Source organism: Pyrus communis, chromosome 8, assembly GCF_041283825.1.
Source record: "Pyrus communis isolate YQ-2024b chromosome 8, ASM4128382v1, whole genome shotgun sequence".
In the NCBI taxonomy this organism is placed as follows: Eukaryota; Viridiplantae; Streptophyta; class Magnoliopsida; order Rosales; family Rosaceae; genus Pyrus; species Pyrus communis.
The window spans coordinates 17,204,621-17,219,650 of record NC_142572.1 but is presented as its reverse complement, the minus strand read 5'-3'; the positions used below and the strand labels follow the sequence as shown (position 1 = coordinate 17,219,650).

Below are 15,030 nucleotides of genomic sequence, written 5' to 3'. Positions count from 1 at the left end.
CATTTATTTATGATGTTACGAATTAAGTTCTCGAAACATTGGATGTCTACTTCTTACTTAGGGATTCCGTTTCTTGTAAGTAACGTTTTTGTATGTAGGTTTGATCTTCACATTGAAATGGGGCACAACCAGAACCAGTAGTTGACTCTGAGAATGGCCAAGATGATCATCAAAATGCACCGTCCATTCATAAAAATTGCTTTTTATAGAATCTCCATGCTTGATTGGTTGTGTTTTTGCCCGTATAAAGGGAAGATGCTACAGTGGTCCATTGGAATTCTCTGCACTAAGCAACCATATTCCCTAGATATAATTAAGGCCCTTCTTTGATTTGGCCTCAGTGGAAACTGAAACATCTTTGGGTCACCCTCACCTTCGAGGGATGAAAGAAATTGAAAATTCAAGTCGTTTTCGATCCCAAATTTTACAAGTCAGCATACTTTTTGTTTATCATAGAAGTGATCACATATAAGATAATGATGCATGATTGCATGTGGGTTCCTGCATTTTGAACATAATAATAGAGTAAACTAATACAGTTTAAGCATAACCCAATATGGTAATAACAACATAATTTGTGCAATAATATGTGTCAAATCTGAGCTAGCACAATATAATTAGTCAAAATGATTGTATATATGTAAGTGGGCGGTTGGTCCAGGTCTCCTTGTAGCTTGTTGCAATCAAAAGTGATTAGGCCTTGGGTTGGACTACAAGTCCCGGAAAAAAAAAAAAAAAAAAAAAACACAACAACAACAACACAACAATAGTCAGGACCAAGAGTGTGGTTGTTAGTAGGGTAGCTTATTGCTAATGATGTCACAAACAATCATTTGTCACGCTTTTAGCAATAGTTACACTAGAAAAATTCACTCTTACTCCGTGCCTGTTGCCATTATTTTTGTAGTGGATGTAACTAAGTTGTGCAATTGAGGGTACATGGTAGGCTCAAATGCGACAATTGAATACAATACAGTCCAGCTCATGCTGATTCCAATTTGAGTGAAAGTGAAGTAATGTTTTTGTTATGTGTTCTAACTTTGAAAGAAAAAACCAAAATGCTCCTCAAATTTCTCTTCGAACATAAAGGTGATAGGGACATGGGTTCACTGTGTTTTCTTCCTTCCATTCCACTTGCATTTGGCACGCGTTGGGTACACCATTTTAACCATATGCCCTTGTTTTGTGGCGGTCCATACAATGACAAGATGGTCTCCTAGGCCTTGCCAAATGAACGGTCTTGATCGTTGGGTACACCATTTTAACCATATGCCCTTGTTTTGTGGCGGTCCATACAATGACAAGATGGTCTCCTAGGCCTTGCCAAATGAACGGTCTTGATCTAGCGTGCTAAACGTTAAGAAGCATAATGATTAGAGTCCATAGGTTAGGGCGAAGGATCCTCTCCTGAGCAAAGGGTGAGGATCCTCATGACTAAACCCATCGGATCGTTGAAATTTTATCTAATGGGTACAAACAGGGAGCTCCTCTAAAAGTTATAATAATTGTAGCCGTTGGATAAAATTTCAAAGGCCCGATGGGCTTGGTCAGGAGGATCATCACCCTTTGCTTAGGAGAGGATCCTGATCCCATAGGTTAGGGCGAAGGATGCTACGCTCATTCGTCGGTGTATGTGTTGATTGTTCACTGATGTACGTATTAAGAGGTTTATGAGTATTACCTCATACACGTATGCACATTTAACTGTAGCCATCTTCTAGGTCAGGAGAATAAGCTTATAATTAATGGATCGACGGACAAGATAAGCTTTCACGTGTGTCGGCTCTAGATTAGGGAAGTATGTAATTAACTTTTGAGGTTAAGCAGTCCATATATTATCCATAACATGCATGGGCAATTGAGAACGAATAATAGATAGAGATGATGTATAACAAGGGTCCCCCACAACTTATATAATTGATCTCATATACACCAAGTTGAGATAATCAGATGGTGATGAGGAATATATCTATATATTTCATTGCTTCCCGTAACTCCTAAACGACCCTATAAGTTTACAAACTTTACGAATCCATTTGTATTCTAATTTTTTCGCCTCCTCCCTTGTGCTCAACATCAATGTCTAGTTACTACCATGTTTTGTATTTCTGGCTTTCCATTACCACCATCTCACACCTTGCAATTGTCTCAACCTTTGCTCAATCCCAAAACTATATCATCCACATGGATTCATCAATGATGCCTAAAGCCTTTTCTGATCATCATTCATGGTACGTGGCAACATTACACTCCACATTAGGCAAGTTTAGGCCTATCACCACCGGGACCTCCTCCTCCTCTGCCCTCTCTTCCAAACTCATTTATAGTTATACTCATGTCATGAATGGTTTCAGTGCGAGTCTCACTGCTTCCGAGCTTGAGGCCTTAAAAAGCTCTCTAGGCTACATTTCTTCAGTGAAAGACTTGCCAGTAATGAAAGACACAACTCACTCCTCTCAATTTCTTGGCCTCAACTCCAGATCCGGAGCGTGGCCGGTTTCGAATTACGGCAAAGATGTGATCATTGGGTTGGTGGACACGGGTGTTTGGCCAGAAAGTGAAAGCTTTAACGAAGATGGGATGTCAGAAATCCCACCAAGATGGAAAGGAGAATGTGAAAGTGGCACCCAATTCAATTCCTCATTGTGCAACAAAAAGTTGATTGGGGCAAAGTTCTTTAACAAAGGGCTCATTGCCCAAAATCCCAATCTGACCATTGGAGTGAATTCAACAAGGGATACTGAAGGGCATGGTACCCACACCTCGTCTACTGCCGCAGGAAATTATGTGGCAGGGGCATCTTTTTTTGGTTACGCCCCAGGAGTTGCCAGCGGCATGGCTCCTAGGGCGCATGTGGCCATGTACAAGGCGCTTTGGGATGAGGGAGCATTGTCGTCGGATATAATTGCTGCTATTGAGCAAGCAATTATAGACGGTGTGGATGTTTTGTCTTTGTCATTTGGGTTAGATGGTGTTGCTTTGTATGAGGATCCTGTTGCCATAGCAACATTTTCTGCCTTGGAGAGAGGTGTTTTTGTGTCCACGTCTGCAGGAAATGAAGGACCTTTCTTTGCTACCTTGCACAATGGTATCCCTTGGGTTCTCACGGTTGCAGCTGGTACAATTGACCGGGAATTCGAAGGAACTGAGCATCTTGGAAATGGAAACTCTGTCACGGGGTCTACTCTCTATCCCGGAAATTCATCTTCAACCCAATTTCCGGTTGTTTTCTTTGATGCATGTAACAATACGAAAACATTGAAGCAGGTAGGGAAGAAGATCGTCGTGTGCCAGGACAAAAATGATACGCTGAACGATCAAGTTTATAATGTACGCAGCGCAAATGTTGCCGGAGGTATCTTCATTACCAACAACACAGATTTGGAGTTGTTCATCCAAAGCTCTTATCCCGCAATCTTTCTTAGTCCAAAGGAAGGTGAAGTGATCAAAGGTTACATCAAGAGCAACTCACAGCCAAAAGCAAGCTTGGAGTTTCAAAAAACACTTCTTGGTGCTAAACCAGCACCGAGTGTTACTAGCTACTCGTCTAGAGGGCCGTCCCCTAGCTTCCCGTGGACCCTGAAGCCAGACATTGTGGCTCCAGGGTCGTTAGTCCTGGCTGCATGGCCTCAAAATACCTCCGCAGCCGTGGTGGGCAAGAAAGACTTGTTTAGTAATTTTAATCTACTGTCAGGGACATCCATGTCGTGCCCCCATGCAGCTGGAATAGCTGCGCTTCTGAAAGGTGCGCACCCCGAATGGAGCCCTGCTGCTATTAGATCCGCCATGATGACGACATCAGACATATTGGATAACACCGGTAGCCCCATAAAAGACATTGGCAACGCTAACCAACCAGCTAGTCCTCTAGCCATCGGAGCCGGGCATGTCAACCCTAACAAGGCCCTAGACCCCGGGCTCCTTTACGACGTGAATATTGACGACTACGTTAACCTTCTTTGTGCACTCAACTACACCAACAAGCAAATCCAAACCATCACTAAATCAGCCTCGAACAACTGTTCAACTCCTTCCTTAGATCTTAATTACCCCTCTTTCATAGCATTCTTCAATTCAAATGACTCGAATTCGAACGTACAATCTACTCATGAATTCCGGAGGACGGTGACCAACATAGGAAAGGGACTGTCGACCTACGTTGCGAGCGTGACACCATTGAAAGGGTTTGTGGTTGGAGTCGTTCCGAAGAAGTTGGAGTTCGAGGAGCAGGGTGAGAAGCTGAGCTTTGTGCTAAGTATAAAAGGACCAAGAGTAATGAAAGAGGCAGTGGTTTTTGGTTATCTGAGTTGGGTGGAGAGTGGTGGTCAACATGTGGTGAGAAGCCCCGTCGTGGCTTCAAGCCTCATCAGCTCAGAGATAGCGTCGCAACAAAGATAGCTTGCCTGTTCTAGCAAGTATGTGATCAGTCCCTTGCTAAATAAAAAATTATAGTTTCAAATATAGAATGTCAGGCTAACAGCAGGTTGGTGTCTGATTAATTAAAGCTGGCAGCCAGCGATTTCAGATCGTCGGTGATGGTTTTGTGTGGTTGTTAGTCTATATAGGATATAGCTTTGTTTATTCATGAACGTACCATTGGAACTAGAAAGACATTAGACTTTGTCACATTGAAACAAATAAACAATCAACTTTGATTGTTTATCTAAGTTGCATGCATGTGTTGTGTGCGATCGTCAAATTTAGATGAGGTGTTACTGTTATATTTCTGTTAAAACATCAATACCTATTTATTTATATCATGTTGTAAGTTCCGAAATGTCAATCATGTCCCACATTATGACGAATGAATAATTAGTAGCAGACAATGTGAAAGTCGCACTCATGACTCGTACGTCTATCAGTTTTATCGACAAAAACTGAGAACAATTTACATGGTCCCAATCCATAAACGTACCCGTCAACAAAGCATGGCCAGATTCTATGACTTTTATATGAGAACTATTCAATCGTAAGGGTAATATGTTAGGGTGATCAATTTTTTTAGATTAAATTTTGTAAAATATATGACGTGATTGATGATGATTGGATTATTGTTTAAGTATTATTTTTGTTTATTTATTGTTTAAGTGTTGACTAACGTGCTCATTATCTATCATTGACAAATCATATAGTTTGTTGCAAGTGGCTCTTTACCACAGTGGTGGAGAAGAGTTAAGCCCTTGCATGACTGCGTGGGTTCAAACTCCGTCAATGACAAATCTAATTTCTAACTTAACGACAATATCGCTCAACTCAAAAAAAAAAAAAAAATCATATAATTTGTAAATTTAGTTTAAAATTTTAGTTTAAAAGTTTAGTTACCTAACATTTAACTCATTCTTTAGATATATAATTTCAAAGTATTAATTATTTAGATAATTATGCATGTTTGATGTATGTGTTGGAAGTTAATTTAAAAAGCCTCTCGAACAAAAAAAATTTCTTTTATACAATTTTTCTTTTCATGTGGCAGCCATCCCATCTAGGGGTTGGCACGGGCCGGGTCGGGCCTAAATTTGGAAAGACCGAGTATTGCAAATCTGATTACTGGAACCGGACCGATTAATTTCTAACTTAACGACAATATCGCTCAACTCAAAAAAAAAAAAATCATATAATTTGTAAATTTAGTTTAAAATTTTAGTTTAAAAGTTTAGTTACCTAACATTTAACTCATTCTTTAGATATATAATTTCAAAGTATTAATTATTTAGATAATTATGCATGTGTGATGTATGTGTTGGAAGTTAATTTAAAAAGCCTCTCGAACAAAAAAAATTTCTTTTATACAATTTTTCTTTTCACGTGGCAGCCATCCCATCTAGGGGTTGGCACGGGCCGGGTCGGGCCTAAATTTGGAAAGACCGAGTATTGCAAATCTGATTACTGGAACCGGACCGATTCGGGATGGACCCACGGCTCCTTTTCTTTTTTCTTTTTTTTCTTTTTTTTTTTTTCGGGTTTTGATCGCCTCCCAGACTCGCCATCTTCCAGATCTTCGACTCGGTCTTTGACATCAAGACCCATATTCGCTTGCCGCGCCGTTTCCAAATCTGGCACAAAACCATAAACCCAATTCACCACGAAAATTCTATTTTCTCAGTAGCCAAATAGAAAACAAGAAGCGACGACACCTACAAATCCAAACCAAAAACCCAAAACCAAACCAAAATTGTTTTAAAACCTCAATTCTCAAACCAAACAAACAAAAAAAAAAATCAGAAGGATGGGGGAGAGACAGATCAAGAGGGAGGAGGTTGAGAATTGACAAATCCAAGATGTGAGAAATCGGAGATAGAGACGTTGGGAGAGAGAGAGGGAGGAGACTAAGGAGAGGAGAGTCTTCGAGAAAGTGTGAGACACTGCGGTGGAGGTCACGGTGGGTGTGGGTGTGGTGTGTTTGCTTCGGGAAGGAGAGTTGCAGATATGGGGGTGGGTGAAGAAACAAGGAGAGGAATGAGGGAGAATAATCGAGAGATTGGGTTTGTGTGTGTGTGTTCTCCGAGGGGAAAGAGCATCGAGATAAGAGAGAAGGAGACAAGGAGACAATGTTCTTGAGAGTGAGAACTGTCACGGGGAACTTGGCAGACAATATTGTTTTTAAATTGGGATGTTACACAAATGAGTCCCCGGGTACCCCTTTTTTTATACTTTTGGACCCGGCCCGCCCCTAAAATTCTAAATCCCCGTCCTGCCCCATTTCTCTTTTTAAAAATTAGGAACCGGCCCATACCCGCCTTGACTCTCGATTCCTGTACCTGTTTGCCCACCCCTAATCCCATCCCTAAGAAAGAAGCTGGGAAAGACATGGTTGAGGTCGAACCCATCATACGAAGAATAAAAAGATTAATGCTTCCTTAAAACAAAAATATTGGTACATAAACTAATTGCGATTGATGATTCCATTCTATATTGTTTATTTCAACAGAAGACCACATAAAAATTTTCACGTATGTAACAAGAAAAATGGTGTCATGAGTTCATGACACCATTTTTCTTCTCATGCCCACCCTACAATTTATTTCTGAGTTTTGGCAAGATATGTTTTATTTTAGCAAGATATGTTTTCTATGAAAGTTATAATTTGATTTCCTAAACTCTATTTTGTACTATCATGGACTTGCTTCTTGCTTTATATCAATATCATGTATATATAGTTCGTAAAAACATCGAAGTTCCCTTTAAGCAAAAGTTGGAAGGATAATGTTGGAAGTGGGTGCAGAATAGAACAACTTTATTAAGTGAAAAAAAAAAAAAAATTACTATCTGAAATGACATGAAAATTTATGATCCTTGTATTTTTCTAGACAATTAACATTTTAGTTTAGGGAGATTCTTTCCGTTTTAAAGTTGGTGTAACATCTGTTATAGCTGCTGGAGAATTTTTCCCTTCAATAATTGGAGGTAGAATTTGGAGCCAAAGAAAGATCGGTACTTTAATATTTGTGTTTCACAGTAGACCAGCAAAAAAGAAACTCAAAAGATGGGAATTAGAAAGTGACACAACACATAATTAGAACCAAGCAAATTCACATGCAGAGGCCGATCCATAGAGGGACCAATGTGGTTACGGGATCTTTCGGACTCCAGAAAAACACCTATAAAGGTCCTCTGAGGACCCTTCAAATGTTTCGATAGGAGGACCGACCTGACGCTTAGGGTTATATAGGGGCTACGTTCGGGAAGTTGGTTTATTTTGTTAAATGACACATAGTTGGTCCAATCAAAATTCTTGTGCATGATGCATTATTTGTACTTAATGCAAAGAATGCGATCTAATTAAACTTGAAATACTGGTTTTTAGTACAATTACTTGTGCATGAACCTTTCTTTTGATTGAATAGTTCGGATTGTAGCTCCATGACATGCTGTGCTCACAAAGCACTCTCTTAAAACATTGCAGCAAATCGTCGTCTTCGTCTACATCCAGGTCTTCGTCAACGTCATCATTTTGTTAGATTGTTTCTTTGCAAGTTAGAACTTTCAGTGTCCAAATAGACAAATCTCAATAACCCCTTTTCTGTTACATAATATATTTTACTTTTATTATAAACACATTATTATTTTAAAATTTTTTACGAATTTATATGTTAATGTGCTAACAGTAAACTGATGTAAATATGTGGGATATATTGATCCTCTATATGGATTGGAAGGATGGGGGATTTGTCAGGCCAGACTATGGATATCGAATCAAATGACCCATGATCGCCTGAAAATTTTTCTTCACGTTTTCAGGTCCACAAAACTGCATGTGTTAACATCATCTGCAAGGAAAAATACAAAACCCTAATAATACATGCAAAAATCTTGGATTGGAACTTTGATCCAACGTTTTTGTCTGTTATATATGACGATAAGACTCGGCAACTTCTTCCCTATTTTTAATTCCAGCTAGTCAACTGGATGATCGAACAATATCTCATCATCATGCGGCTGCTCTTTGAAGATGGAAATATAATGTGCGCGCGCTTGTTTTGTGCAAGATAATTAACAGTTAAAACAAACTGGAAAATATGGAAAAACGTAGGATGAGAATGGGCCAATGTTAGGGAGATGAAAGTGCAAAATTCTCAGGTGATGCCATCGCTGATAATGGTCGTGTACAACTTCATATGCTGTTTTAATAGTCTAACTGAGACGGACATTTTAATTGTTATTTAATTTTGCAGCGCTTTTTTTCACTCTTTGTATGTAATATAACTACAATTAGGGATTAGCACGGTCTGAATTGGATCTAATCCAAAGTTGTTACCAAACTAATATTGACAAAATGATTTTGCTTCGGTTCAATTTTAACGGAAACCACAAACGAAATCGAACCAAACCATGCTAACATTGAACGGTTCGGTTAAGTTTAGTTTAGGGTCCTTTTTTATTTAATTATTTACCCATTTATAACAAAAAAGAAAATTCATAGCTTGCTGCATTAATTTTCATTTTATAGGCACATTATCAAGCCATCTTAAAGTCCTGAAACTGCGTCCCTTCAGGGACATCCTACTACACTTGTAAAATAAGATAATATAAATGCGCATATAAACAACTAATCCCATTCAATTGAGGCGAGTTTCTATATCAACTGATAACCATTTTTGTTTTCAGTTTTTACTTTCACTTTATTTTGTAACTAAATTTAAAAATTAAAAAATAAAATTAAAAAACGATATTATCTATACTAAGGAAGATGGGGTGGCCTTAGCCTCACAATGAGCTAGAAATAATGTGATTCAAACTCACTTTTGACGAGAATTAAACCTAAGACCTTTCACTTACAAATGAAAATGAATACCACTAGACTATAGCACTTAAGTGGTTTGTAACTAAAAATTAAAAATTTATTTGATAACTAATCTCGATGTTTTAGATTTCAGAAATAAAATAAAAATTGATTTCATAATCAAGCCAAATTGAAATCTCCTTAAACCAATTTCAGTTTTCAAATTTTGTTTCCATACTTTTGCTCCCCCTTTCTCATTTAACATTCTACGACGTCAAAAAACATGCAACATATTCAAGTCTCATGCCCTTTCATTCTATGACTTCATATTAACATTTTCACGCCCAAAAAAAATTCACTTCAAAAGTTCAAGAAAAGAGGAACATTAAAAACATTTACCAAACAACTATTTATTGTTGAGATGAACCTCACATTAATGGAAATAGGGATCTTGAATGTGTTTATAAGTAAGTTAGGCAACTTCCCATATTGCTAATTGATTTTACAGTGGAACCTCAACTTCCTTCATGATATCAGAGCAGATTGTCATATGTGTGAAGGTCAATGACCACATGCGCTCTGTGTCACAACGTTTATGTTGTCCACCTATTAGGTTTGAAATTTCGCCACACATGAGGGAGAACATATTGAGAATGAATCCTACATTGATGGGATGACAGACCTTGTATGTACTTATAAGTATGTTAGGTACTCCTTATATTACCAATTGTTTCTATTGTGGAATCCCATTTTTCTTTAAACTGAAAACTGAAAAACGGAAAAACGGAAAATTGAATTGGTTGTCAAACCTGTCTTAGGATATAGCACATCCATCCAGCGCCGACTACTACCCTTGATCTGGAAGTAGGCCTTGTTTATTTAGCCCATGGGTCAACTAAAAATCCAAAATTATGATTTGGGCCTTTTTCCTTTTTTGTCTGAATACTTGTTTTGGTTGGTTTTCAAAAAATGACAAGCCGTGGACTTCACAGCGCACGGCCTTTTCCTTCATTTCAAGTTTGGCGCTCACTTCCTCTTCATCCTTTTGAGTTTCGAGTTTGTCTATATTAGAAATTACATTAACTAAAATTTACAAAGAATAATTTTATGAAAACAAATAAAACAAATTCAAAAGAAAAATTGCTGCAATTTAAAAATACTGGGGTGAAATTTGCCAATTGTTTACTATTCTTAACAGAACAGCAATAGAGGTTTTAGAGAGAGAAACAAAGCACGAAAGAGAGGAAGAAGAGAGAACTTCAAGAGCTAGAGAGAGAAAATTGAATTGCATTAACGAGTAACTAATTAAAAATGGAGTAACGCTACACTCATCACATTTTTTATATACTACATTTATATCACCTCTCTAATATAGATAGAACTCACCAATACATGTAAGCAGTACCTGATGATATTTGTAAGTGTCAATAGCAACATTCTTATTTTAAATCTTTTGTTGCACACGTAGGCCAGTACTCTAATGAAGTCATGAAACTATTGAATTACATATGCATTTTGATTTTATATTTCAAAACATGAGTGCATCTATAAATGAAATGATGAATCTATGATCTATCTTATCTCGATTACTTCTTTTGTTTTATTCTTCTTATACATTGTCCTAATAACCAAAAAGAAATATACTTTAAAATGCTTTAAGTCTCCCTAACATACTTTACTATTTAAAAACCTTGCAATCGTGTGTACTTCTTAAAACCGCACTATTATATCACTATTAATCTTTAAATTGTCAGAAAGTGTGATATACCAAAAGAGAGAACAAGAAGATGTCAACAAAGTGTATTCGGAAAAGACTTAAAACGTAGCAAACATGTCTTTTTAAAATCACATTTTCCTTTTCTCCCTTTTTACACTTTCAAGAACAACCCATTTCGTGGTCCATACAAAAATAATCACCCTAAAATTCCATAAAGCATCTTTTTACCCGGATGATCCGTATCCACTTTTGCAACCCATCACCCCACTTTTACTCTTTAACTCCTTACGATTGGATTGGAGTCCTTGGACCAGAAAAAGCATACGAAAAACTTCTATTTCTTCTTCTTCTTCTTCTTATTTTATTACTTCTATACACAAAAATACTGCACGTCCACATACATACATACATACATATATATATATTTTATATATTTCTAGTCACGTGCGACGACACGATAAGGGACAAAAGCTTGGACACAATGGAGACTTGCGTCGATCTAGGGTTAGGGTTTTTGATACAAGACGAAAACCAAAACCATTTTACGAGTACGACAAAGATATTCCAAATTCTGATTCTATATTAATTTTCATCACCTTATCTCTCCAGAGACCCTTGAAATAGATCTCTGTCTACTCGCAGAGTTTTTAAATCACCCCAAAATTAATAAATGAACAAAAATAGGGTCAGAGAAAATTTCTGTATATGTAACCTGTGGCTGTGGAAATAAAGCTTTGGTCAAAGTTTTATGAAAGCCAAGAAAAGAAGGGGGTTTATTAGCAAATTCAAGAAAGTTTGTGTATGTATGGAAACCAAAGACTACTGGTCAAGAAGTGGGAGATTTAGGAAAGAAAGAGAGGGAGAAGGTGATGAGAGCATGCAATAAATGAAAGTAGTAGAATTAGGGTTTTAAGAAGTTTGATCAGAGATACTTAAAGTGGGAAAAGGCAAAGGTTTCTGGTCCAACGAAGGAGAAGAAGAAGCATAGAAGCATTGATAGAAACATTTCAAACCCTTATTTTTCAGTCAGTTTCTATTACATTTCGCTTTCATCGAAAAAACCACTCTTTTTGTTCTTGTTTTCTTTCTTTATATTTTTCATATTTTAAAAAACTACAACATGTTCTCGTGTATTTGTACGTATGTATTTGTTTTTTCCTGCGTGGAGTACTGACACAGTTTTGATAGAAAACGAGAAATAGAGATTATAACCTTGATCAAATGACATGATGGCTTTCTTTTCAGCAAATCATCGGATATATAGTAAACGTATACTTTTCTTTTTTCACGAAAATAGTCACGACTGATGAGATGATAATAATAATAAAATTATGGCACTGATCATCGTTTGTTTTTTAACAACAAATTGTCATGCAGGTTGCAGCCGTGTGTCAATTTTCAATTTTAACCATTATTTTTACATCTCTATTTTTTCTTCTACATTTTTTAATTTATATTTTTTTTATTGTTTTTAAGCCAACTATTTTCCGAAATTTCTGATTATACCCCTGAACTCTTAAGTACTAATGATCAAGTAGTAAATGCTAAAAAATCCGAAATTCAGGATATCCAGAAGTATAGGATATAGCAGAGCATAGTAGAAATTCCCAGTATCTCCGTTGTCACGTACGCTCACACTTGTGCGTGTGATCCATTAATGGGTCGACTGAGGAAATTTTCAAAGAACCAGACTGTAATTGTCAGCTCCCTCTCTCTCTCTCTCTCTCTCTCTCTCTCTCTCTCAAACACACACCGAGGCATTAATGTAACTGAAACATTCAGGGATTACAATCAGAAACTTCAGAGAAGAAGAAGAAAGAAAGGAAAAAACAGACCCGATAATCGAGATCAGCAAGAAATTGCACCACTGATATATATATAGATCGAGCTAAACCAAAAACAAAAAAACCATGGCCATTTAAATTTGAATTTAACTCAAAATTTAAGAGATTTTCACTAAAGTTAATTTTATATATACAGAGAGATCAGAGTAGTAATAGTAGTACGCGATCACAGACACCCACACGCACGCAAACACAAGACACTTTTGATCATCACTCCATCAGCAGTGTAGATCATCCTAAAAACTCATCTCATCTCATCAGACCCAAAATACAATCAAACGATAAAACTAAAACAAATTGATATTAAAATAAAATTAAAATTAAAACTTTCAAAAGTTTCTAATGTGGGATTTGGTGATTAATAAGAGATAGAACTAATTAACATGTGGATGGAGGCATGAGCCGGAGACCCAAATCATCCTTCTCCAAAATCAAACGAGCCTTGCTGGCCTCCATCATGTTGTTCCCATGGTGATTATTTGAGCCGTACTCCTCCGGGTGCAATCGTTTCTTCGAGTGAAGCAGCGGTACCCCAAAAAGCTTAGTATTCTTGCACCCATTGTTACTGCTCGGCGGCTGTTGGTGGTGATCTTCGAGAATCGTCACGGAGCTCTTCGACGTGGTGTTGCTCATCGGACTGGAAGAGTTCATGATGTGATGAGGGTTTTGTTTGGCATTAGGTGGAGGAGCAGCCGGATAGTACCCTTGAAGTTGGTTTAAATTACCATTAAGACCATTAGGTTTAGGAGGCTGTGGGTTGCAGAGAAGCATTGAAGAAGGGTAGGAGTTGCTCGGAGCCACCGGCTTGACGTGGTTCTGGACAAAGTAGATGATGTCGTTGTAGAGTTTTCTCATGTGTGTCAGCTCAGACATTAGCATGTTGTTGCTCCTCCGCAGCCTCTCGTTGTCCTCCGCCAAACCCGCCACCGTGGTATTATTATGGTTAATATTCATGAAGTTATTGTTGTTAGTGTTAATGTTTGTGTTAATACCTCCGGTTGGGGATAAGAGAGGAGGGGAGTCCGACTCGCACCAGTTGGGCTGCTCGTCCGAGTCGGAGGGCGAGATGCTGCCGCGACTCGGGAAGGAGAAGAAGCTAGGATGGTGGTGGTGGCCGTTCATGCCGAGGGGGGAGTGGTGGTGGTGGTGGTGGTGGTGGTTGAGACCCACCTGATGTGGCTGAGCTGTCTTTCTCCGGTGGATCTCGCAAAGCAAATGCTTCTCTCCTTTTTTGAAGAACTCGTTGGCAAACTCCCATCTGTCCGGTACAATCTTCCTAAAACCCTTAAAAAACCAAAAACAAAGGTGTCAGCGCAAACTAAATAAAAACCACTAAAAACAGCAGATAAATATAGATATGTGAAGGAATTTTTTGAGATGAGAGGATTACGTAGGTGTTTAGCTGGCGGACGAAGCTGGAGAAGTTGTTGTGCTTAAAGTAGTTGGGGAGGAGGTCGCGGGCGAACTCGGGAGGGCGCCAGACGACGAAGGTGGTGTCGTCGTCGCCCCACGAGACGATATGGTCGGTGGCGGGGTCGTCGACGAGTTGGTAGGTTTTTGTCAGGAACGGCGCCGGGACGGACTTGTGGGAGTCCAGGGAGAGCAGTATGCTCTCGCAGTTGTCTATCATCAACGCCATTGAAAAAGCTTTCAAAACCTTAGGGAGAGAAAGAGCAGAATATCTGATGAGGAAATGAAGAGAGAGAGGGCGGAGCCGCGGAGGGAGGGAGAGAGAGAGAGAGAGAATGAATGTTTTTGTTGTGAGTGTGAGTGTGTGTGTGTGTGTGTGAAGATTGGGGGGATAAAAATGTTGGAGATAAAAGGGGTGGTTTGTGGTGGTACTAGTAGTAGTAGTAGTACTGTGTTTAATTTGCTTTTTGTTTTTGTTTTTTCTGTTTCTTTTGCTTTAGGATTTTATTTATAATATTACTATTAATATAATAATAATTTAGAAATATGTGATATTATAAAATTTTTGCTGCCCTCCTCGGTTACGTAGTGAGAGAGCATATGTGTCTGTCTGTCTAGGACTGTGAAGTAAGGGCCTTTCAAGACAAACCCGTGATCCTCTTCCTTCTCTCTCCTCTCTCTCTCTCTCTCTCTCTAACTCTTTCTTTCTCTCTCATACACTGGCTTCGTACTGACAATCGATCCCGCGCACACCCACTTAAAAATCACGCACAAGGAGGAGGAGGATGGTGCAGGAGTACACTGTATCCCTTGTCTTTGTGAATTGACTATACTGCCCC

At 38.4% G+C, this 15,030-nt stretch overlaps 1 protein-coding gene and 1 pseudogene across 2 annotated transcripts; one reads left to right on the top strand and one right to left on the bottom strand.

Moving 5' to 3' along the window:
• The first annotated feature begins 1,941 nt into the window (after positions 1–1,941).
• On the top strand, positions 1,942–4,777 carry LOC137718662 (subtilisin-like protease SBT3 pseudogene; annotated as a pseudogene). Its single transcript, XR_015965597.1, has one exon. The product of XR_015965597.1 is annotated as a subtilisin-like protease SBT3 pseudogene (transcript).
• An 8,089-nt stretch (positions 4,778–12,866) lies between these two features.
• Positions 12,867–14,579, bottom strand: LOC137716728 (heat stress transcription factor B-4-like). Its single transcript, XM_068456107.2, has 2 exons — positions 14,172–14,579; positions 12,867–14,065 (listed from the first exon to the last, which is right to left on the bottom strand). Exons 1-2 carry the CDS (start codon positions 14,418–14,420, stop codon positions 13,160–13,162), a joined length of 1,155 nt encoding a protein of 384 aa, XP_068312208.2. The 5' UTR covers positions 14,421–14,579; the 3' UTR covers positions 12,867–13,159.
• Between the last annotated feature and the right edge of the window lie 451 nt (positions 14,580–15,030).

What these genes read in the sequence shown, in the direction of transcription:
- LOC137716728 (XM_068456107.2), bottom strand. Translation starts at nt 14,420, where the DNA reads ATGGCGTTGATGATAGACAACTGCGAGAGCATACTGCTCTCCCTGGAC. An exon ending in TCCGCCAGCTAAACACCTAC is followed by an intron (nt 14,066 to 14,171) that starts GTAATCCTCTCA and finishes TGGTTTTTTAAG; the next exon opens with GGTTTTAGGAAGATTGTACC.